General features: G+C 47.7%; 1 protein-coding gene across 1 annotated transcript in view; it reads left to right on the forward strand.

Annotated features, from left to right (window-relative positions):
• LOC125758189 (kinesin-like protein KIF12) overlaps window positions 1-25036 on the forward strand; it is a 258592-nt gene that overhangs the window by 19651 nt on the left and 213905 nt on the right. The window contains exon 2 of the mRNA XM_049415047.1: window positions 1176-1259. Within this exon, the coding sequence (XP_049271004.1) occupies window positions 1176-1259 (84 nt within the window). The remainder of the gene's footprint in view (window positions 1-1175; window positions 1260-25036) is intronic.

Below are 25036 nucleotides of genomic sequence, written 5' to 3' on the forward strand. Positions count from 1 at the left end.
CCCGCCGTTCGAGCCCGCGAGGCCGAAGCTGCTCGACAAGCTGCACGGCTGCGTCGCCAACACCCCGCCGTTCGAGCCCGCGAGCCGAAGCTGCACGGCTGCGGCGCGAATCGGATCTTCAAAATGTGAAGGACCGTGAAGCGGCGAGAAAGCGCGCGTACCGGCAGGCAGAGCCCGAGGCTGTGCGAGCACGTGAAGTGGCTGCAAAACGCATCAGGCGGGCTCGGCCCGAAGGCGCCGACGCGCGCTTCCAGCGGGACTTCCTTGATAACAGTTTCGGCCATAGTTGCGGTGTGTGCCACAGATTGTGGTTCTCAAACAATCTAGTCACCATATCTTCCATCAAGAAGGACCACGCTCGCGCCAATGCCATCGCCGTGCTGCAGCGCGAGTTCGCTTCGCCCCACTCATCATCATTCGCCACGTGGATATGCTGTGATTTTTTATGTGCGATAAAACGGCTTTTTGTGTGCGAGGTCATAAATATGACGCTTTCAAGAAATAAGCGACCAGTTGAATGTTAGCACTCGTATCGTTTGCCTTCTTTGTTCGGGTCGTCTAGCGCTTGACCCCTTTAGAAGAGCTTTCAACGAGCTCTTTACTAGACATGCTTTCGATTTATAACTTATCTGTCTAAATATTCACTGCTTCACTTTGGTGTCTTTTTAAAAAAAGGTGTCACAGGACTTGACAGAATATTAATGAGAACTAACAGACAGCAATGCCAAGGAAAGTATGCGGGTGTTATTTGTAGTAATTAGAACATAAATGTGAAGAAAGTAAAGTGGACGAAAAGATAACTTGCCGCCGGCAGGGACCGAAGCTGCGACCTTCGAATAACGCGTCCGATGCTCTACCACTGGGCTACGACGGCGGTCATCTCCCCGTCCACTTTATAGGGTATATATGTAGATTGAAACTTAAGTGTCAGTCAGCGCCAGTCGCAGCCATGGCGGCGAGTGTGGAACACTTTTTTCTGTCTTTTTGGCGTCACGTAGCACGTGATCTAGGACTTGACAGAGTACGCCAGTTCAAGTCCTAACATTGTTTGCTTATGGCGTTTTGCACCCACTCTGTTTTTGCAGAACTCGCTGTGCGAGCAATATTATCGTCCTTGCCCGTGCTTCGCGGCCTGTTCAGGACATGGCTTTATACTTATGTCGTCTATCCCACAGGCCCGGCACAGCTTCTTCTCAGGACTCGTTGATGACCCTGAACCTGGATGACAGCGGAGGGGACCACATCAATGTAGTGGTTAGGTATGTGCATGTACTCAGATGCCTTCTCATCTAGTTTTAGGAGTGTGGCGACTACGCATGTGTTGCTAACCAACCTTATGCTCTGATCTTCGAAAACTAATGCTTTCCAGTTACCTGTTATGGTTGATATAGGGCGCAACAACGAAAAGTTATTCCGTTTCAATTTCATTAAATTCGCCTGACGTAAATGTTCCGAACCTGGGCGTGTACTGTGGAAGTGTTAATGTTTATTGCTTGAGCGGGTTAGGGCAATCTGCCTCAGACAACCGTTCATCTTCAAGGTACTGCGTTAGATTTCATCGCATAAGGTAGTCACGGAGGTATGTTTGCCAATGCCGTGTTACTACAGAAAGAAAGGAGGACAGTTCAGTTGGCGCAGTAAGAGACCCTACTGCCCAGTCGGAGCAAGTGACCATACCCAACAGTCGGCAGAGAAAGCACGACGGTACGGTCTCTATATCGTGCAGTCGGCAGTGAAAGTATTATGGCGCTAGCTTCTAGCGAAACATTCCTTGCTCTGCGACTTCCACTCTACTTTTAAATTCGAAGCATTTCTTAGCGAACCTTTGGCACTTTAAGCGTTTCTATCTATCTATCTATCTATCTATCTATCTATCTATCTATCTATCTATCTATCTATCTATCTATCTATCTATCTATCTATCTATCTATCTATCTATCTATCTATCTATCTATCTATCTATCTATCTATCTATCTATCTATCTATCTATCTATCTATCTATCTATCTATCTATCTATCTATCTATCTATCTATCTATCTATCTATCTATCTATCTATCTATCTATCTATCTATCTATCTATTTATCTATCTATCTATCTATCTATCTATCTGGCCGCCTACATCTGGGTGCTCTCATGATCGCCTCCTTAACTTTGTGTAGACCAAAATTCGCATGGGAGGGTAAGAGGGTTTGATGAATATGACTGTCTGGTCATGACATGAATAACGTCAAAATCCTGTCGCGTACGTCGTCAAACCCTTTCCTCCAAACACGTGTGGCACATACCCGTTTACCACTGGCCACGGTGTACGGGTACGGGCCACGGTGTACGGGTATGCGCCACAGGTGATTAACATTTTATATCTACCCAGGAACGGCGAGAACAGACATTGGTAACATAAATGCGAGAGCATTCAAAAAAAGTTCGGCAGATCCCTCGTACCGTGGGAGTCGATGTTATGCGAAGCATGCGGCGGGTAGGTTTACTTTTTTTACTGAGCGACACGTTACAAAATGACGCTAAAGATTTGTATAAATTTTATACGCACACATATATAGGTTGAAGAGCCGCATATGTGTTATATAACCAGTTGTTTACGGTTGGGTAACGCTGCCAATGGCAACGTGGGTATTACCAACACCAGAAGCGGTAAGCTGATATGTAGTGCTTATACGTGTCCCGAGAACGCAGGCACGTTTCACGAACCTGTGTGCATGTGTGCAAGAAGTTCTTGACAGTCCTTGAACAAGGGCATCATCACCGCGATCAGTGAGCACCAGCAGCTGGCCATGACTTGTTATATAATCCGGTCATGATCGTGGTGACGAGGGGTTCATGTGTAGTGAAGTATGTGGTATAGTAGAGCTGTTGGAATTCGTGGATGGAGACCCGGCGACATGTCGGAACCTGAAGCCACCCTTCGCGTTGGTGAGGTATTGGTCGTCGAGGCTTGTAGGCCTGGATAGTGCTACGTAGACCAACATCAGTGGGTGGTGTTTGTCGTATTCGTAGACTACCTGGGCGTATGTGGCCTATGTAGCCGAGTCTACAAAGCGTCTGTCAATCAATCTGGCATCATCCTCGGTCAGCATGAGGCCATCGCCCAGCCTCGTAGAAATGAAGAGGACACTGCGTCGTTCTGCTGGACGAGGTGCACTTTACCGTGCGGTGATGTGGATATCATATGTAACTTTCGTTAATGTTTTCCTCCGGGGTCGAGCAATGCTTCAATATAGCTTGCTGAATCATAGGAATACAAACGTAATGTTTATTAGACTGCTGTGAAGGCGGAGCAAACACTGGAACTACAGACGTTAATCTGATATGGCGCCTGTATCGTAGGAGTACACATAGTAGGAGTATCATGTAGTGTTTATTGCTTCCTTGTGAAATTAGATAGCCAGCACTACAACCACAATTGACGTTGCACCGCTATTACGCCTGCGTAGGCTGTTTTTTCAAACCAGTTTATAGACCTGGCGTGGCTCAGTGGTAGAATACCTGATTGCCACACAGAATGCATGGGTTCGATTCCTGCTAGGATCCTAATTTTCATTTTTTCCATTCGTTGAGTCAACGCTGCCGATGTTGGTTTTCCTTAACACTCTAGCATTTAAGTTACCAATGTCTGTTCTCGCCGTTTCTGGGTAGATATAAACTGTCAATCACCTGTGGCGCATACCCGTACACCGCGGCCCGTGGTAAATGGGTAGGTGCCACATGTGTCTAGTGGAAAGGGTTTGACGACGTACGCGACAGGATTTTAACGTTATTCATGTCATGACCCGGCAATCATATTCGTCAAATCCTCTTACCCTCCCATGCAAATCTTGGTCTACACCAAGTTAAGGAGGCGATCATGAGAGCACCCAGACGTAGGCGGCTAGATAGATAGATAGATACGTAGATAGAAACGCTCAAAGTGCCAGAGGTTCGCTAAGAAATGCTTCGCATTTAAAAACCGACATCGGCAGCGTTGACCCGACGAATGGAAAGAATAAAAATTAGGATCCCAGCAGGAATCGAACCCAAGCATTCCGCGTGGCAATCAGGTATTCTACCACAGAGCCACGCCAGATCTATAAACTGGTTTGGAAAAACAGCCTGTGCAGGCGTAATGCCAGTGCAACGTGAATTATGGTTGTGGTGGTGGCTATCTAATTTTATAAGAAAGCAATAAACATTACATATATACTCTGACGATACAGGCGTCATATCAGATTTACGTCTGTGGTTGCAGTGTTGGCTCCTCTTTTACAGCCGTCTAATAAACATTAAATTTTATTCCTATGATTCAGCAAACTATATTGAAGCATTACTCGACCCCGAGGAATATATTAACGAAAGTTACGTATGATATTGACATCATCGCATCGTAAAGTGCACTTAGTCCGCCAGAACGACGCAGTGTCCTCTTGATTTCTTGCGAGGATGGGCAATGGCCTCACGTTGACCGAGGATGATGACAGATTTATTGAGAGCCGCTTTGTAGACTAGGATACGTAGGCCACATACGCCCAGCTAGTCTACGAATACGACAAGCGCTATCCACTTCAGCTTACCGCTTCTGGTGTTGGTAATTCCCGCGTTGCCGTTGGCGTCGTTACCCAACTGTAAACAACTGGTTATATAACACATATGCGACTCTTCAACATATATGTGTGCGTATAAAATTTATACAAATCTTTAGCGTCGTTTTGTAACGTTTCGCTCAGTAAAAAAAATTACACCTTCCCGCCGCATGCTTCGCATAACATCGACTCCCACATACCTGGGATCGGCCAAATTTTTTTGTCAACCGAAAGTTGAGGTTTTCTGGCTGTGTCAAAAAACCTTCAGTAAATTGAAAACTCAAACATTTCAGAAGACCTTCCCCTATCGGCAAAATGGGGCTAGGCCTGTGCTTACCTCGCCTAATAATTTCTTTCTCTCATGAGGATTTTCTCTCCCCGGCAGAAGCGAAACGGCTCTGAATGGTAGGCATGAGAGCACACCTACGCAGTTTGCATCTTGTCTGATGACTCAACTTCCGGCGCTGGAGATTGAGGCCGTGGGTTCATATTCAAGCAACAATGAAATGTGGCAACGTGGGGTAACAAGTGACCTGTATAAGAAATCTGATTTCTATATCAAAAAGGGCTCAAGGCCGACAAGCCCACAATCGGGAGACCATCAATCATTCAGAAACGGCGTTAGAAAGACGCATGTGAGTGGCGCACCTTCGAGGGCCGCATTTATTGATTCGCTCCGGCGCCGGATATCTCGGGTACGACAATGCCGACATTGAAATCTAACTCGTAACATGTGTGAAAAAGACGCATATCAGGTCAGCAGCATCGCCAACGCTCGGCTCTCTCGGCTCATGCTTCTGATCGCTGCTGTCTCGCTGGACTGTGCCTAACACTGCCTCACCGCTGATAAGTGTAACGTCCTCAGACTACCAATAAACCTCTTTTCAATCGGCGGAGGGTGCTGATGTTATCCGTCAACAGGAGCTGCGAAACACTGCACTTCCGATGATCATGACAACTAACGTATAGCAATCAGCCCCTTCCGCCTAGTCCGGCAGCGGCACCGGAGTTCCTCAGCTGAGGCAACCAAAGACTTTCAGTGGTGCCGATGTGACCGACGTGGAACACTGGTTTACTAACTACGAACTGGTGAGCGCGCATGACAAGTGGGAGGACGTCGAGAAGTTGACTCATGTCGCATTTTATCTCACTGGCGTTGCCGAACTGTGGTATCACAATCACAGAAGCGTATCCCGACATGGTCAGTATTCAAGACGTCTTTCGCTGAAGTTTCTGGCCGACCCGCTGCTGTCCGCAAATTCCTCGCCCACCAACGCTTGCGCACAGAAGAGATCTGAAACGTTGACGAGTTACACTGAAGAGATTTCATTTCATTTCATTTACGTTTAAGGTGGCGGTTCTATGATTCTACCGTCGCCATGTTGTGACTAGTTTCTTCTTGAGCCACCAGGAGACGCCACTAAGTCATGTTTAGAAAAAAGGGAGAAAAATGCGCTCTCCGCCGTCGTAGCATGCGACGGCGAAGAGCCTGCCCCTGCTACAACTAATCCATTCTTTTCGGGGACGCCGCTGCTTCCACAATCTCCTTTGAAACGTTTCAAATGTGTGACGCCCTCCCTCCCCCCCCCTTCCCCCGCTCCCCAACAACAGCAAAAAGAAAAGCACGGACTGCAGAGAGCCTTTGCACTCCCGCGCAACTGTCCAGAACAGAGGTGCCTCTCTCTCTCTCCTGGAAACGTATAACTGTTTGCAATAAAGCGGTTAGGCACTGAGCCACGCTGCCGCAAGGGTTGCTGGAAATAATGGTTCGGTTTCTGAACCGACTCTTTCTCTCTCTCGTTAAAAACGAGTAGAAGACCGTTCGTTTGTGCAGTAACTTCTCGAGAAAGTTCGTCAGTGACCCTGAACACCGGCAGTGTTGGGTCGCGTGGAACAGCCGCGACCTTGTGCACGTGCATAGTAATTAGAGATTTCTCCACTGTCACCAGCTTTGGTTCGACTACAACTGTAGTGTGGGAGTCGCGCAAAGTCCGCTTGATACTTATGTCGCTACATTCAGAAGCTACCGAGAAAGCTCCTTTCTACTACTTCCTGGCTATCAATACACAAAGCCCCTTTTCCGTGCCATGCAGTAAGCCAAAAATGGTGATTTTATATGCATGAACGAAGGAAGTGCTTTGCCTTTTTGCCAGCAAAAACATCATGAGCCTCAGGCATCCCTAAACAGGTGTATGGGGCGCCGCTTTCTTTTTGTTGTGTTGCAAGCGTGGTGAGCAGGCAGAGAGTGGAAGATGAGTTCAAGCAACGTGACATATATACTTGGAGGGTGCACTCACAAACATATACCACGAATGCACTGCTCAGCTTTAGCGAAACATATGAGAGGCAATTTTTTCAGCTATAAAACGGGTCCTCCTAGTACCACAGCGAAGAGCAAAAGTCGTAACACAGATGCGAATTGCGTCCTTTTGGGAGTATTGAATAATAAAATGTGTAAGGGCTAGAGCACTGCACGGGCCGTAATTTTCTGCCCGGGCCCGGCCCGGGCCCGGACCTCGTTCAAATTTACCCGTCCGAACCCGGCCCGGTGACTAAAAATGAGACCCGGCCCCGCCCGAACCCGAGAAAAAATTTCGCCTACCCGGCCCGGCCCGGCCCGACCACAGATCAGGCCCGACTGAGGCCCGACCCAGTAATCTAGGTGGTGATGCCCGAACATGGAATCGACAGCAGGGTGTTTTAAGTGGCAAATATCTACGCTGTGTTGGCGCATGTTTTGCTAACAATTATGCTTTAACATAGTTACGGTAATTTCTTGTAAAAAGGGGCTCACGGGGCAAACAGTTGAGCGGACATACTGAATACGATGAATGTCTGTTCGGCAGTGGTATACTGTACCTATTTTTTCTGCAAATATACTGGGGATTATGAAGGGTGTTTTGTAGCAGACATTGTAGCAAGAAGAGTGATTTACAGCACGAGTTTAGTTTCGATAGGGAGCGCAATAACAACAAAGGATGGATTGATGGATGGATAAACTTTATTATGGTCCATCGGAACGCGCTCTAGCACGTTGCGGGCCGCACCGACATCGGAACAGAAAGACCAAGTCTCTCTGCTGCGTCGCGGGCCCGTTGGCCTGCCCATATAGCTGCTCTTCTAACGCGGAGCTGGTGTATAATAGCAGCCTCCCATTTGGACAGCGTGATGGCTTCGCCGCCGCGTAACACGGAGCACCGCCAGAGCATGTGCTCTAGATTGGCTTGGCAGAGAACAAAACGCTCACTTCACTTTGTTTTTATTGCACTTTATAACCTATTGAAATTTATAGCATGCTCTAGCCACAAAGCCAACCATGCACCCTTCTCGATATGTAGTACCCGTCTTCACCATTGTATATATATAGCACCTTGCCAGAGCAAGAGAAACAGGGGGAAAAAAACAAATTTGTGACCTTTGTTGTAAATACACTAATCTGGGCAAAGGTATGGAACCGCGTGCACCACGTGTAGGCGTATATTCAGACGAAAGGAAGAAAAAAACTATTTGTCATAGCACTATTTTCATATACCATACCACTGCTAGTCTATACAGACTGTAAGTTTCTCATGGCATAGTTTACAGTTTACTTCTTCACATGTTATTGTGCGAAAAATCAAAGTATCAAGAGATTCCCGATTTATGCACGCCATGCGCTGTTGCGTCACATATCCTGCCGCGCTAAAGCTTCTTGCACTGCTCGCGCTGGCCGGACGGGCGCACCACATCTGCCTTGCCAATTGCGAAGGCGTCGGCAGTCGTTGTTCTTAGCTTCCACCACTGGAGCAAATCTAGGATGTCTTTGTGGACCTCTGCAGAATGACCATAGCTGTCCAGGTCATCCCTTCACTTCTCTCGTTCCCGAACGTCGTGCCACTCTTCAATGTCGTCTATAAAACTCCTCTTTGAGGGCTTCTCCTTGTAGTTTTCAGCAGTGTATGTTATGCACGGTTTCCACCGTGCTCGTTTTATTCATATTATAATGGTTTATGCCTTCCGAGCGATGTTGTATCGGTAGAAGCTGGCCATTGGACTACGCGGTTAGGACTGGCAGGAGTAGGACGAAGCAATTTCGATATATTTTCGGGGTTCACTCGAGTTTGGTAATAAATGCGCGACTAAGCTTCTCGAAGCTTACTCATTGGATGCATATGGTTCGAGGTAAGGGGACATCACCCGGCACGGAATCTATCATTATCCTTTTTCAAGCCAGATATTTCGTCAAGCGAATATACTTCACCCCACAACTTGTTTAATGGACCTGTTCTATTCCTGCACATTCCAACGCTTTTGTGGCAGTATCATGTAGATCTCGCACTATATAGCGCACTATATAGGGCCTCAAACACGCGGCTCGCGGAGCTCTCGCTAGCGGCTCTCCGCCCGCACATGACTGTCTTCATCCCATTTTTTTTTGTAAGTATGTTGTTGAGATACTCAGGCATGACAGATCGAAAGCATATTTTTCGTGAGGCACCCCCTGTGGTCACCGTGTGTTGATACATAACCGTGAAACAAAAGCTATATTTCAGAATCGGCGTCCAGATTTTAGTCCCTATGGGTGATACGAAATGACTGGTTCCCCAGACGTGAAAGACAGACGTCCGTTAATCCAATACTAAACGCGAACTGCTGCGCCGGCCACGTGCATGTGCACGTGCCCTCGATGGCCATCGGTTTCCTGTTCTTCGATAGAGTCTGGCGCGCTCCAAGTTGCTCCGTTCCGCACTATTTTGCAACAATATGTTGTTGGAATCCTGCCGCCAAATCCCCTTCAGAAATGATCCCGTGTATGAGATATGGGAAAGGTCTGCTGTTAAATAACGGTAGTTTTAAAACAACCTGTTCCCCCCTCCCACCCTCCTACCTTCGTCATTGCCCTAGCCTTTGCGGGAGTAACCTTTCGCGAATGCGGCCCGTTAGCTGAGGTGAGTTTGAGAACCCTGACAGGGCGGAACAAGACCAAAGCTCAGACGTTAACAATGTGGGAACACAAAGCAGGCTGTGCATGTCCATCTCGCGCCTCATGACCACTGGGAGCCGTCACAGAGTCACGGAAAAACAATGTGCCTTTATAGGGATTCTATGTATCAAAATTCCGTGCAGTCTTATCGTTTTAGAGGGGGGCTCTGCATTCAACAATGTTTGCCCGCTTTGGAGCTCTGATTTTATTATATTACATTTATTACTGTGATTACAGAGTAACAGTTAGGATATAAAATAGTAACGAAAGCAAATAAAGCACGGAATAGCGAGATGTTACATATAAGGGCCTGGTCTATTTACTTTTAGCTCGCCCGTTTCAGATAAATCAAGTAGCTCCTATGCAAGAAGCAAAGGAGTTCAGTACTTATCCCTCATAAAACTTCTCCAAATAGCTTACCCCACATAAAAAGAGCGTTTTTTCGAGATAAAATGTGGGACATATATGTATGCACAGCGTATGCGGAACAAGGCATATTAAAGAGAACAACGATTTTTCTATTATCAGTAAATTACTCTTTTACCATTCCAAAAGCACCACGCTCGCCGCGACAAGACTCTTGGTAAGAGAGAAAACTCGCATGAAAATGCAGGTAACGACGCCAACTTGAAATTCACGCAGCAAACTCCGTGACGTCATATATTCTGACGGCATCTACTGGGCCCTACGTAGTTTATAGTGGGTAAAAATGAAGTACATTGACCTCTGAGGAGGTCATAACACTTAACATACCGAATTTCTGGAAATTTCGTTGAGCCAATGTCCCCAAAATACGACGAATACAGATTGAAATCCGTGACGTCACGTGCGGAGATTTCAGCGCGAAATTTGAAAATGGAACTTTGACCATGATTTTCTCCTTTATTAATAAACTCATTGATGGTGAAATTAATGACGTTCGGGTTCTCAGAGTACACTTTATCGGTCTAAACCAATTCAGTGTTTCACTTTAGTGACCCTTTAAGAACGGTGCAAAGTCCAAGCGCGGCCCGACACGAGCCCGCCACCTCAAACCCGGGCCCGGCCCTAAGCCCGGAGCTTCAGGCCCGAGCCCGGCCCGGCCCGGCCTACGGGCCGGGCCGGGCCCGGGTTTTCGGGTAGGCCCGAGCCCGTGCAGTGCTCTAGTAAGGGCTCTATCTCCGCGAAACCCAACCTATCTGTATAAGCCCAAAGTCGACACCCGAATACTAGCTCAGCTTTTCGAAGGGGCTCTTCAATAAGGCAGAGGGAAGCGATGGTTTTTGTGTTAAAATTGTCATTTCTTCCCGCAGGTTGGCTGCTATTGGCAAAGTTGGGCAACGTTATGCGAAGCAGCCAAGTGTGCAGTTATAGTACATAACTCGATCTATGCATTGCTTGTACTTTCATAGCCGGCCAAAATTTCCCAATGTGCATTATTTTCAGCTGTCTGCATAGCAGCAATTTAAATAAGAAATAAATAAAACAGAACACAAAGAGAGACGGCAGTTGAACGAAGAACGCATTCAGTGCGAAATCTCCACCGAAGCGTCAAGAAGGTTGGTCCTGACAAGGACCAATTTCCTTTTCTGGCTTTCTTGCTTCTGCTAGAGGTGGTGGATATCGCCGCATTTTTTTTCGCTGTCTTAGCACAGTACACATAGTTGGGAAAGTTTAGAGGCCTCATCAAGCGCGAAAAGTGCCCGTCGCCGTCTACACGAGTGCTACAAAAGAAATGATGGCTGATCCCTCCGCAGTAGAAATCGGTATAGCACAAAAGTGAAACGTGTCGTCACAGAAGTAGTTTATTGTTTATAGTGCATTGGTATATGAGAGCTCTACAATGTCTACTGTAGTTTGGCAAATGTAGCACCGCTTGATGTGGAAGCATCTCACTCACATTGACGCATAGTGGCAGACCTCCGTACCGACGACTAACGCCCATGATCACATTTAACCCTTGCGGTAGCTGAAGTTCTTAACATATACGTGGACACCGCATATGGTGAATCCCGCCCAAACATGGCATGAACAAGCACATAATACACACCGATACTCGATATGCATTCCTTCAAAGCGTCGTGATATGCGAAGACAAACGCTACGCGCGTCGTGTCTCCCCTCTATCCTGGCCGTTACTTCTCACAGGGCGAGCGGGGAACGCGGAGCGACAGCGAGGCGAGCGCCGGAGACCTATTTTTAGATATAAATGGATGCTATGAGCGAGGCTTGGGCTAAAGCTGCCACCTCACGATGTGTTACAGCGTTGACGAAATTAAACTTGTATTGGAAATGCGCCAAATGGGACGGTTGTAGCAACGGCACACTTTTTTTTAGAGCCTGGTGGCACAGATGTCACCGCCCCGTTATTAAGGGGACGCTCATAGCATCCATCAATCAATACAAGAGCACTGCGAAACGAAAGTGTGAAATATAAAAGGCGCGTTCATGTAGTTTTCGTAGTGTGTATGCCGGTAGCTCAGTGGGCTAAACGCCAGTCAGCCATCGTCGCGGACCGCGAGGTCATGGGTTCGACTCCCGTCAACGGAACTTTCTTTTTGTTTTTTTTTCTTTGCCATCTGATGGCGTTCATTTTGCTCACGTACTTCCGTGACGGAAATACGTCATGAAAGCCTTGGTGGGCCACGGCATGAAACACTTTCGTGTTCAAAAAATCATTGGTTGACGTCACCTTACGATGTCACAGATCACCAAAATCATTGTCATCGTGACGTCATCACAAAACATCGCCGCGTGGTCAAAGTTGGGCAGATCCCCGAGGAACTGACAAACCGCGTGAAGGGCGGAAAGCTTTCGGTGGGGGGATCAATGCAGTCGACTGAGAAGAAAAAGAAGGCGGCTTTGGCGTTCGAATCCTCTTAGTCAAATGCGTAAGGGACCTTGCGAGTTTTAAATGCGAAGCTTTTCTTAGCGAACCTCAGGCACTTAGGCCGTTTCTATCTACGTATCTATCTATCTATCTATCTATCTAGCCGCCTACGTCTGGGCGCTCTCCTGGTCGTCTCCATAACTTGTATTATACCAAAATTGGCATAGCAGGAAATCAGTGTATGACAAACACGATTCACTGGTTATGACATGAATAACGCAAAATACATGTCGCGTACATCGTTAAACCCTTTCTCTCAGTCACGTGTGGCACATACCCGTATACCAGAGTTCATGTTATGCGGGTGTGTGCCACAGGTGATAGAGTCTCAACCAACACACGCAAGCAAAGTGATAATAATAATAATTGTTAGGGTTCTATGTCCCAAAACCACGACATGATTGCGAGAGACGCCGTAGCGAAGGGCTCCGGAAATTTTAACCACGTATTCTTTACCGTGTACCAAATTCGCACTGTACACGGGCGTCTAGCATTTTGCCTCCATCGAAATGCGACCACCGCGACGGGGATCGAACCCGCGACCTTTGGGTCAACAGCCGAGCACCGTAACCGCTACACCACCGCGGCAGACGCAAGGAAAGTGAGGAAGCTGAAGACAGAACACCCCTGGAAGACACTCAACTACCATGCACTCGCCGCGGACCACGTGGTCGACAACGTGGACCACGTGGATTACGCGGATTATGCGAAAACCATGGTCAATGCTTCCTACAATAAACCTGCTCAGAGAACCAGGCCTCTCATCATTGCCGGTGACTTCAACAATGATTTATCAAGGCCCAACAACGTCTGGCCCTTATACTGCGTGAAAGACGGCTTCAATGTTGACAGGGCATCAAAAGACCTCGCTGCCACATCCAGTACAGGAGGCATCATAGATCATTTCATCGTAAGAGGCATCCAGGATTTCCACCACCTGTACTATACCTTGCACTTCACTGCACTTAGACTCCTCGTAGCCGCGATCACGAACGGATCCGATTAACAAGTCCGGTCCAGCTGCTGGTGCTCACTGATCACGGTGATGATGACCTTGTTCAAGAACTGTCAAGAACCCCTTCTACACATACACACGGGTTCGCGAAAGGTGCGTGCGTTCTCCGCCATAATGGTCCAGTATAAGCATAACTAACTGTGACTGTAACGTACGTGCAATGCGCCTGCGCGTGCCACTCGTCTGTGTATATATCTAGCGAAACTTTCCTGAATGAAGCTTAGTTGCGAGTAACGCCTGTCCTGTGCATCTGTGTTCCTCCTTGGTCCTGTTCGGATTCGCGCTATTCAGTATTGAAGAATATAAGCACTACATATCAGCTTACCCCGTCTGGTGTTGGTAACACTCATGTTGCTGTTGGCATCTTTACGGAATTGTAAACTGGGTATATAATACATATGCAACTCTTCAAAATATGAATGTGTGTATACCACTTCCACATTTCTTTAGCGTCATTCCGTAACGTTTCGCTCAACGCGAAAAATTACGCCAACCTCACCATCCCGCGCATCCTTCGCATAACATCGATTCCAACGGTACGTGGGATCTGCCGATTTTTTTTTACTCGGTGGCTGGAGCCTCGGCAAAGCGGGTATCGTGAGTAGGCGCGAACGAAGGTGGATTTGCGAGATAGGGGCGTAAACGTAAAGCCAATCCGGCGAGTAGTTAACGTTCCGTAAAGGCCTGCGCATGCGCAGATTCCTTCCGGCAACTCGTAACATGGTAACGTAAAGCTAAAAGCCCCCATACAAACTAAAAGCTCCTAATAAAAGGCACGGTTGCACTAGAACGCCAGCTCCTGAAGATGCTGTCGTCGCAAGTTAAATGGCATGTTTGCGTATAACATTTGGCATAAATATATTGGCCGCGAGGAGTTACGGAGTCACCCTCTATCGGACGCGCCTCGATTGCGAGCTAGGTAGGATACCGCCGGCGCGCTTCCCATAGGTTTAGCTGTCGGCGCTCTACAAAAACACCTCGCGGAAGCCCTCCAGGGCCTTTCTGTAAGTACTTTCGAAAGGAACTGTGTTTTTTACTGTCAAAATAATCATTTTCGACGAACTCAAAGCTGTCTCTTTGCAGAAAACCGATCACCCGCTTCACGCGGTCACCGCGTTGGAGACCCCTGAACAGGCCTCCTGCATGAAAGGTAGTCACTCCCTGAGTGCAAACTATGTGAAATATTTCGTTAGAGTAGAGTGCCTGTATAACCAAACGGAGCATAACAGAAAGAAGCCTCAAGCCAGCGATCGCACATGTTCGCGACGACTGACGGTTAGGGGTGTGCGAATATTCGGAAGTTTCGAATATTCGTCGAATATTACATTCGAAATATTCGTATTCGATTCGAAAATCGTGTATTCGAAAGGTTTCGAATATTCGATAACTTCGAACATTCGAAAACTTGAATATGCGATTCGATTATCATGCATAAAATAACTCGTCCTCTCCATTTCTGCCGCGTTCGTATCGCTAAAAACGTTGCCGAGAGGAGTGATAAACATCGTAAGTACACGGAGGCACGATATCTGCCTGCGACGAGCGCCCCAATACGTATGATTTATTGCTGGTGCATCTCCGACGTGCAGCGCTGTTGGCGATCATGTAACCGTGCATTTGCAATATTATGCGGCAGTAACGTGCCGCACTACCACTCGTTCACTATGCGGGACCACTTCGGACTGTTCAGATACCCCAGTCCGACAAAGCTTTGCCCCATGTAACTCCCTATACCAGCCACTTCTGTTCCAAGCGAGCGTGCCTTTTCAGTGGCAGGGGGGTGTCTGTTAGAAGGGAGCGCCTGCTGCCTGATCATGTGGAGAAACTCATATTTCTTCATGATAACATGTAGTCATTACTTTCATTGTGCCGTGATATTTGCTTGTGTTGTGATGTGCATTGTGCTAGCCTGGACATTGTGTTCTGGAGATAGCAGGTTATGTTGTGTTGCCAGTCCTGCTGTTAATGTTTTTTTTTTCAAATAGCTACATGTTAAATAAAATATTGTTACTGTGGAGGCATTTTTCCTTTGATATTCGATATTCGAAGGTGGATATTCGTATTCGATTCGTATTCGAAAAATTTGATATTCGCACACTTCTACTGACGGTGCCTCCGCATGTATGAGCGTCTGCATGAATGTTCGTACTGATGGTTTCGCTTTAGCTACGAGTGCGTTTTGGCACCGCGCCGTGAACTTTAGGCCGCAGAATATGCAGTGTTTTTTTTCGGTCTAAATTCGTGTACGTTTCAATGTCATTTGACAAGTTGTCTCGCACTGCGTATTGATAGGTCTTCTCAGCGGGAAAATGCCGCTGCTTCTGTTTCTTTATTCAGTGCATGCGTTTCGTTTGGTGCTCACACAAAACGTGAGCAAATACGACGCCTCCAGGGGCGTAGCCAGAAATTTTTTTCGGGGGGGGTTCAACCATACTTTATGTATGTTCGTTCGTGCGTTTGTATGTGTGCGTGTATATATACGCAAGCAAAACTGAAAAATTTCGGGGGGGGGGGGGTTTGAACCCCCCAACACCCCCCCCTTGGCTACGCCCCTGGACGCCTCTTTTTAATGCTCCTTAATTATCGATCTCTTTGCATTCCAGTGAACTTGCCGCTCTCTGTCATCAACAAATTCATAGACCAAACCTTCACCACTTCGAGATTGTTGGTGGAAGGAGAAGCAGCCTACGAGACAGAGCATGTAGTAGCACGGAACGCCAAGGAAAAGAAAGAAAATACAGTAACGTTCGCTGGAGTTGTTCTGCAAACGTCGGCTGTGAACTAGGACCCACAGAACTTTAAATAGCGGTGAATAAAATAGGTTATTGCAGCAACCAGCAGCCGCAAACCAGGATAGTAATTATTTCGCGAGTACCCCAGCCATTTTGGCAGCAGTGTCGTGTCTAACGTCAACAGGCTGGCATCTTTCCCACGTAAATAAATGAGGCTCCAAGAAAATACATGGGGTTGGAGAGGCCCAACGTGAGTTTGAGAGTGGCACAAATAAATTTGGGTTTTTTAGCATATTGTGTTTGCGTCAGGGGAACGCAAGCTCGACTAAAAAAATGTTATTGCCAACATAAATGCAGCACACAGCTGCAGCATTTGACTCTCGCTAGTCCACCAGCAAACGTCGCGTAGCTTATGAAGGCAAAAGCCTTAGATACCTCTTCATACGGGAAGATTGACTGTCGGCGGTGTCAAGACGAGTGACGCAAAAAATAATCGTCACGTGATGACGTCCCCATACGACGTCACAGATCTAAATTTGTAACTTCATTATGACATCACCATGACATAACGTGATGTCACATGATGACGTATTCACACGACAATCTGCATTGCCTCCGTGATCGGTGAGCCGATCACAGAGGCAATACAAAACTTATGTAGCTAATGAAGGCGAAAGCCCTAGATGCCTCATCAAAGAGGTAGATTGCCCGTCGGCGTCCCGCGTCGGCGGCGTCAACACGAGTGATGCAAAAAATAATCGTCACGTGATGGTGTCACCATATGACATCATCATGACGTCAAAGATTCCCAAAATATGTAGCGTCATTATGACTTCACATGATGACGTATTCACACGTCATGTTCGCTTTGCATTGCCTCCGTGATCGGTCGCGGAGGCCGTGCAAAACCGCGTTAGGCGCAGAACACTTTTGGAGGGGGGCGCGGGAGAATCAGTACAACTACTGATAAGAAGAAGATGGCTTTCGCCTTCTAGTCATCTTTGGCGAATGCATAAGGGACCCTGTACGTTTTTTTTAAATGCGAAGCATTTCTTAGCGAACCTCTGGCACTTTGAGCGTTTCTATCTACGTATCTATCTATCTGTCTATCTATCTAGCCGCCTACGTCTGGGTGCTCTCATGATCGCCTCCTTAACTTGGTGTAGACCAAAATTTGCATAGGAAGGTAAGAGGATTTGACGAATAGGACTGCCGGGTCATGATATCAATAACGTTAAAATCTTGTCGCGTACGTCGTCAAACACTTTCCACTAGACACGTGTGGCACATACCCGTTTACCACGGGCTGCGGTGTACGGGTATGCGCCACAGGTGATTGACAGTTTATATCTGCCAAGCAACGGCGAGAACAGACATTGTTAACATAAATGTTAGAGCGTTAAGGAAGACCAACATCGGCAGCATTGACTCAACGAATGGAAAGAATGAAAATTAGGATCCCAGCAGGAATCGAACCCAAGCATTCTGCGTGGCAATCAGGTATTCTACCACTGAGCCACGCCAGGTCTGTAAACTGGTTTGGAAAAGCAGCCTACGCAGGCGTAATATCAGTGCAACGCCAATTGTGGTTGTGGTGCTGCTGGCTATGTAATTTTGCAAGAAAGCAATAAACGCTAGATGATACTTCTACGATGTGTACTCCTACGATACAGGTGTCAATCAGATTAGTGTCTGTAGTTCCAGTGTTGGCTCCGCTTTTATAGCAGTCTAATAAACATTACGTTTGTATTCCTATGATCCTACCAACGTGAAGGGTAGCTTCAGGTTCCGACATGTCGCCGGCTCTGTCGACAATTCGTCGGTAGTGTTTTCATAGAATAACGCATAATCAAGACTTTCTATGATTCAGCAAGCTATATTCAAGCCTTGCTCGACCCCGGATGAATACATTAACGAAGGTTACATATGATATCATCACCGCCCCGTAAAGTGCACTTCGTCCACCAGAACGACGATGTGTCCTCTTCATTTCTTACGAGGCTGGGCGATGGCCTCATGCTGACCGAGGATGATGCCAGATTGATTGACAACCGCTTTGTAGACTAGGCTACGTAGGCCACATACGCCCAGGTAGTCTACGAATACGACAAACACCATCCACTTATGTTGGTCTACGTAGCACTATCCAGGCCTACCAGCCTCGACGGCCTATACCTCACCAACGCGAAGGGTAGCTTCAGGTTCCGACATGTCGCCGGCTCTGTCGACAATTTGTCGACAAAATGACCAAGGCATCCACGAATTCCAACAGCTCTACTATACCACATACTTCACTACACATGGACTCCTCGTCATCACGACTACGACCGGGTCCTATAACAAGTCATTACCAGCTGCTGGTGCTCACTGATCACGGTGATGATGCCCTTGTTCAAGAACTGTCAAGAACTTCCTGCACACATGCACACGGGTTCGTGAAACGTGTGCGCGTTCTCGGGACACGTATAAGCACTACATATCAGCTTACTGCTTCTGGTCTAGGTAATACCCACGTTACCATTCGCAGCGTTACCCAACCGTAAACAACTGCTTATATAACACATATGCGGCTCTTCAACATATATATGTGTGCGTATAAAATTTATACAAATCTTTAGCGTCATTTTGTAACCTGTCGTTCAGTAGAAAAAGTTACGCCACAGTCACCTACCCGCCGCATGCTTCGCATAACATCGACTCCCACGGTACGTGGGATCTGCCGAATTTTTTTTAATTCAACGTATCTAAACAATGACTTGCGCATCTGCAGCCGATTTTGTGGACGCTGAGCACGAGTCCGACGATCAAGAGGTCGCACGGCAGGGTTCTGAGATGGCATCGCACGTGGTGAAAAATGCCGCTTTTCCCTTAATGTGGCAGATAAGCATCATTAGCCGGCGGGAAGCGCGCGCGAGCCATCGTTTCAGTGCGCGCTGTCTGCTACTCACGGAACATCGCAGGCCCGACGCAGTAACGAAAGTCTTCGTCGCGGAAGTGCTTGTTGCACACAAGACTCGTAGCCGATGGCTACTTGCCGGTTCTTAGCTTTACAACCCATGCTTCACGCAGCTTCTTGTCTCGCGGTTACCGGTGCAGGCTGACACTGGGCTCCGTTGCGTAAGCGCGGCACTGAGCGGTAGAACCCCATGTTCGTCGCCTTCGGAGGCAGCCACCTTATTATAATGGTTTCCATTGAGCAGAAAATGAGAGAAAACTTCCGAATTTGAACAGACCGCAGCGCATCTTGAACTTGAAACTCGTTTTCGAAGCACGCGGCAGCGCTCCACAAGCAGCCGGCGCGGCCGCTGAGACCACGTGATCCTGCCAAGCACGTCACGCTGACGGTGGCGCCGGCGTTTCCAGTGGTGGGCCTCGAGGCCAATAGCCTGAGAATGTGGCAATAATATGCGAAGCTTCGCGAGACTCCGTGTATACTTCACGACAAACAAGCGGTTGAGAGAAGTACACAGTTGACAGACTTCAGATTTGTGGTTTTATGCTGAACGGCAGTCTGCAGTGCAGAGCAGCAAAAGCCCCGACTGCAGGGTTGCAGCAGAGATCACGCAACGCACACTTATATCGCGATGCGCAGAAAGACTGACAGCGAGCTAACGCCGCTGCCTCCCCCCCCCCCCCCCCCCCCTCATCTCTACCCTGTCACTGGCTGATTTTGACGGGAGGGCAGCTATCACAATCGGGTCCGGTAGTTTGACTTTGTGTTTAATGTCAGAGCAAATGGACGTTATCAGCTCGGGCGGTGTTGTCTTTTCAAAGGGGAGGCGACTCTACCGCAAAAATAATATTATTAATATTGTTATTAATAATAATAATGATAATAAAGAAGAAGAAAACACACCTCCGGGCAAAAAAGAAAGAAAGAGATTACTGGCCTTTTAGCTGCTGCAAAAGGGAGCACTGGCAAAGCCTGTGTTTCCGCGAGGGACTCATTACCTTGGCGTTCTCAGGTGTCTATATTGTTACTTTCTATGCTCTTTCGAACATCACCACTGGTTCTGCACGCCTATGCTCATTTCACTAACGTGTCAGAACGCGCAACGACATGTCGGTACCTACATAACCCCGTTTCCTTTCAGACGGCGCCGTAGCGTGTGGTAGCAAAGTGGTTTGCGTACGCACATGGCGATTAAGTGGTCGCGAGTTGAAATCCTGTGCGTTTGTTGCAAATTTTCTGAAATTTATTTCTGGATGAGATGTCTGTATATCGTTTGTACATCCAAACAAATATCTGTATAAACCTCAATATGCGCTATAGGTCAATCAAAAACGAATTTTTTTGCCCAAGAAGAAACTAAGAAGTAACGGGAAGGAGCATCCGCTGCTCCCTTGAGGAGCATCAGGAAGGAGTAACAGTTGGTCCTCAAGGAACAACTGGGGGGACTAACCGTTCATCCCCTGAAGGAGCAACTGAACGGAGAGCAACGGTTCGTCCCCTTGCCGTTGCTCCTTTTAGGAGAGTAATGGGAGTGGCAATGCAGTTGCTCCCTCAAAGGAGGGACCCCTACACCCCCATTGCTCTCTTTTGGCTTAGAGTGTAGTCTCCCGAAATAAAGTCCATTGTTATCCTATCGTTAACCGGCGTCACGTGAAATAGTCAAACACACATACACTGCCAAACACTCGTCACCTCCCCGCGAGGGGAAAGCAGGCTTCCAGGCAATGTGCTACCAACCTCTAAAATATGAGGAGGCAAGGTCGAGTTCATTGCGTACTTCAAAAACGCTTCTACAGTCACCTGAGTACAAAGGAGAGCAAGCAAGCAATTCCTGGAATCCTCGGCACAATAGCCTAACCTGCTGGCTATGAATTCATGATGTACAGTGCAATACGCTTTCTTCCCTACTTTCTTTCTCTCTTCCTCTTTTTCTTTCTTTTTCAGCACCCTCATGGGGTTACATTGTGCTTTGAAGACGTGGCTACTAGATTTATCCTTAGCAGAGACTGTCTGGGCGTGTTGGGGCGACATTTGCAAAAAAAGAACAGCACAAAGGACGAGACGAAAGACACATTAACCACCGGACGAGGGCTGCCTACCAACTGAGATTTATTTGATGAAAGTGCCTTCTTTATAGTGCCACATGTCACCATCGTCAAGAGGCCCCACTCACGAAACCAGTAATAGCACCAATCATGAACGCTACCTCATCACAAAATTTGAATCGACGCACAGTTAACAACCGGAACAGCACACACAGATTATGCAGACGCGCATGGCAATTGTCGAAACACACTTAAAGGCAAATTATCACAGTTTAACAAGTAAGTGCACACATCGCAGTAAAACATTGGATTGTGCATGCTCATCCCTATAAGCACAGAAAGCACGATAATACGGTGACTAAAACGTGGCAGCTAGATAAGAAGATGAACCCACAGCAAGCGAAAACCGAGGGTGCTCTGTCATACAGAAGATGATCGACAAATGAAACCCCGCCCTGTCTAATTAAAACTTAAACTTAAAGGTTGCTCATACATGGCCCTCCAAGAACGCCATCTGGTCTTTGGGAAGAAATAAAGACGGTTGACTAACACATTGGTCGCCAGCTTTGTTTATTAGAAACGGCTTCATTATTTCTCTCTCTAATTTGTTGCTCGCTTTTTAAAAAAAACTGCTTCTCTGAAATTCCGGTGCACGACCACACCTGCGACAGTGGTCTGCCAGATGCCCTTCAGACTTGTTTTGCACATTCAACCTGTTGCTCCATAGCTCTATCATTAAAACATCGGCCGGTTTGGCCGATGTATTTCCGTCTGCAACTCAGCGGGATTTCATAAACGACCTGAGACTGGAAATCAGTGAACTTGTTCTTGTGCTTCTTCTCACACAACTCGGGCACCCTGTCTCCTAGGGAACAAACTTTAGACAGCGTCTGGGGGGACAGAAAAAAGAACGTTGACTCCGTATCTTGATGCTACTTTTTTTAAGTTGTGCGATACCTTATGAAGGTACGGAATTGCCTGTATTCTCTTCTTTTTTGTTTCGCCTTCCCTGAGGGTGTTTTATTGTCGGCAGCAGCTGCTCACACACGGAGGAGGAGGAGGAGGAATAAACGTTTATTGTACGAAACGGTGTCGCGGTGCTAGTCCCGCGTCTACCCTAGGTGGGAGGTCTCCTCATTCCAGGAACCCTCTGGCCTTCGCTGCCTCTTTGGCCCTGGCGACGAGACGTCGTTGTTGGTCCAGGTCCTCTGAGGCGAGCTTGGCCTCCCACGTTTCGAGAAGGTCCTCGTTTTCTTGAGTGGCGTTACTGGCATTCGGCGAAGGCGTTGTGTCTGTCTGTATGCTGCACGGGCACGCGAGGATCATGTGGGCCAAGGTGTCAGGTACGCCGCAAATTGGGCAGAGGTAGTCATGCAACGTTGGGTTCACTCTGTGCATCAGTATACCGTGGGTGTAAGTGTTGCTCTGCAGTCTTCTGAGTATGGTGCTGTCCTCTTTGTCGATACTGACAGACCAACAAGCCCGCATCGCTACCCTCGTCTCTTTCTTGAGCTTTGAATGTGGTGGGGGTACTGTCTGCGTTCTAGCCTTTGATGTTGCAGTATTGCAGAGTATGTGATGGGTACGAGCTCAGCCTCCGCGGACGCAGTCCCGGCGTCTGGAGAGTGGGAGGGGATAGCCTGGAAGACGTGATCGCGGGCTGCGGCGTGTGCCGCCTCGTTCCCCTCCAGCCCCTCGTGCCCAGGAACCCATGTCACACATGTGTACGGCATCGGAGTGCTTCGGCGCTTCAATGTCTTCAGTGCTTGTACAGACACACGACCTTTGGTGTAGTTTCGTATGGCTGCTTGCGAATCTGTGAAGACGACAGCTGCATCCAAGCACGTGGTGGTTGCTAATGCGATTGCCGCCTCTTCTGCAGTTTCTGGGTTTCGGGCGTGAATTGTGGCAGATGCGAGCTCTACGCCCCGAGAATCTACGACGCTCAAAGCGTAGGCGTTTTTGACGCGATATTTGGCTGCGTCTGTATATCTGGCGTCCGGATCATGGCTGTGATTTCGCCGTAGGACATTCACTCGGGCCTGTCTTCTTTGCTTGTGATGCGTAGGGTGCATGTTGCGCGGGATTCGTGCAATGCAGAGAGATTCGCGCATGTTTGGCGGAATTCTTTCTTTTCGGTCCGTGGCTGTGTCGGCTACAAAAGTTTCGCCGTAGTTCAGCCGTTGAAGCACTGATCTTCCAGTAGGCGATAGCTTTAGCCGTTCTAGTTGACTAGCCTTGTGCGCTTCGGCTAGTTCCTGCCAGGTGTTGTGTACGCCCATCTTGAGAAGTTTCGCAGTGGAAGCCGTGAATGCGAGCCCCAAAGCGATTTTGGTGGCCTTACGTATTAGGATGTTGAGCTTCTCCACCTCTGCATTCTTCAGCGCGAAATAGGGAGTGCCATAGGTTATTCGACTGCTGAGGAGAGCTTGCATCACACGTAGCGTGTCTTGTTCTTTAAGGCCGCGTCTATGGTTCGCAATTCTCCTGACTAGATGCGTTAGCTGTGATAGCGTGCGCTGTAGTCGAGGGAGTGTGGCCGCCCCGGACCCATCTTTGTGGATGTGGAGCCCCAGCACGCGTAAAGTTTCCACTTTTGGGATGGGCTTTCCGTTGAGGGTGACGCTGGGATCGGGTTCATTGTAGGCGGCTGGCCGTCCTCTCGTTCTAGACTTCAGGATGATATGTTCCGACTTTTCGGGAGCGCATCGGAGGCCGCATTTTCGTAAATACCTCTCGATGGTATCTATGGCTTCTTGTAGGCGCATTTCTTGCGTTCCGGTATTTGAGGCCCTTGTCCATAACGTGATGTCGTCTGCATAAAAGGCATGTCGCAGGTCTGGTATAGCGTCGAGGAGGCTGGGTAGTTTGATCACGGCAACGTTGAAGAAGAAATTGTGAATGCCGGGCATCCTTAACGCAAAAGGCGCGAAATTTGGGAGGGAAACCCTGATTGCACAAAGTGGGTACGAGACTTTTAACGACGCACCAAAACAAGTGATGGCGATCCCTCTTTTTGTAGTTTGAGAATGAGCGCTATCATATGGCAGAAACGCTTTTGCAGAGCACGGATTGTAAATCCAGCAGACACGAGCTTCATGAAAATGCAAGCGTACATCTAAAAGCTGAATGACGTCATTCCCTGGTTTCTCAAACGTAAAGCGAATCCACTGCCGTACAACTTAAAATTCCTGATCACACCATCAATACACTCGTCAAGAGCAAAACTAGGAACATGTTTCAGTACAACCAAAAAATCATCCGCATGCCTAAAGATTTTTACTACTCATGAATCACAAAGATTAGCCTGAACATTGTGATCTATACCCGACAAAAATATATTACACAGTATGGGTTCGACAGGGGACCCACTACATATACCACTTCCTTGCACGAAATGCTTGTCTTCAAAGATCACCACAGTCAACTGAAGAGAGAATTCCAACACGGTCATAAAATTTTCACTCGTGATGCCCGAGCTATTTAAAAATTTTACGTCCCCTATTTCCCCAGTCTTTGTTCTAACGGCGCGAAAAAGTTCCGCATGCGGCACTGAGTAATATAATTCCTCTATATAGATCGAGAAAGCCGTCAACCCAGATTTCTTTTCCATGCACTCTATCAATTCGACCAACTGAGACGAACTGCCGATACCGAACGGATCGTCACTGGACAACAAGTTAAGCTGGCGCTGGAGAAAACGACTGAGGTTAATCAACCACGAACGGCCTTCCGGCACGAATGCACGAAACGGACAGGCAGGCTTATGGATTTTCGCTGTTAAAAATATGTCTAAAAAACCCGAGCCCCGTTTTTCCACTGCTTTCCTGAGACCATCAGTGTAGCTCTGACAGTTTGCGAGCAGCCAACTTCTTGCACTCCTT

Source organism: Rhipicephalus sanguineus, chromosome 4, assembly GCF_013339695.2.
Source record: "Rhipicephalus sanguineus isolate Rsan-2018 chromosome 4, BIME_Rsan_1.4, whole genome shotgun sequence".
Taxonomy (NCBI): domain Eukaryota; kingdom Metazoa; phylum Arthropoda; class Arachnida; order Ixodida; family Ixodidae; genus Rhipicephalus; species Rhipicephalus sanguineus.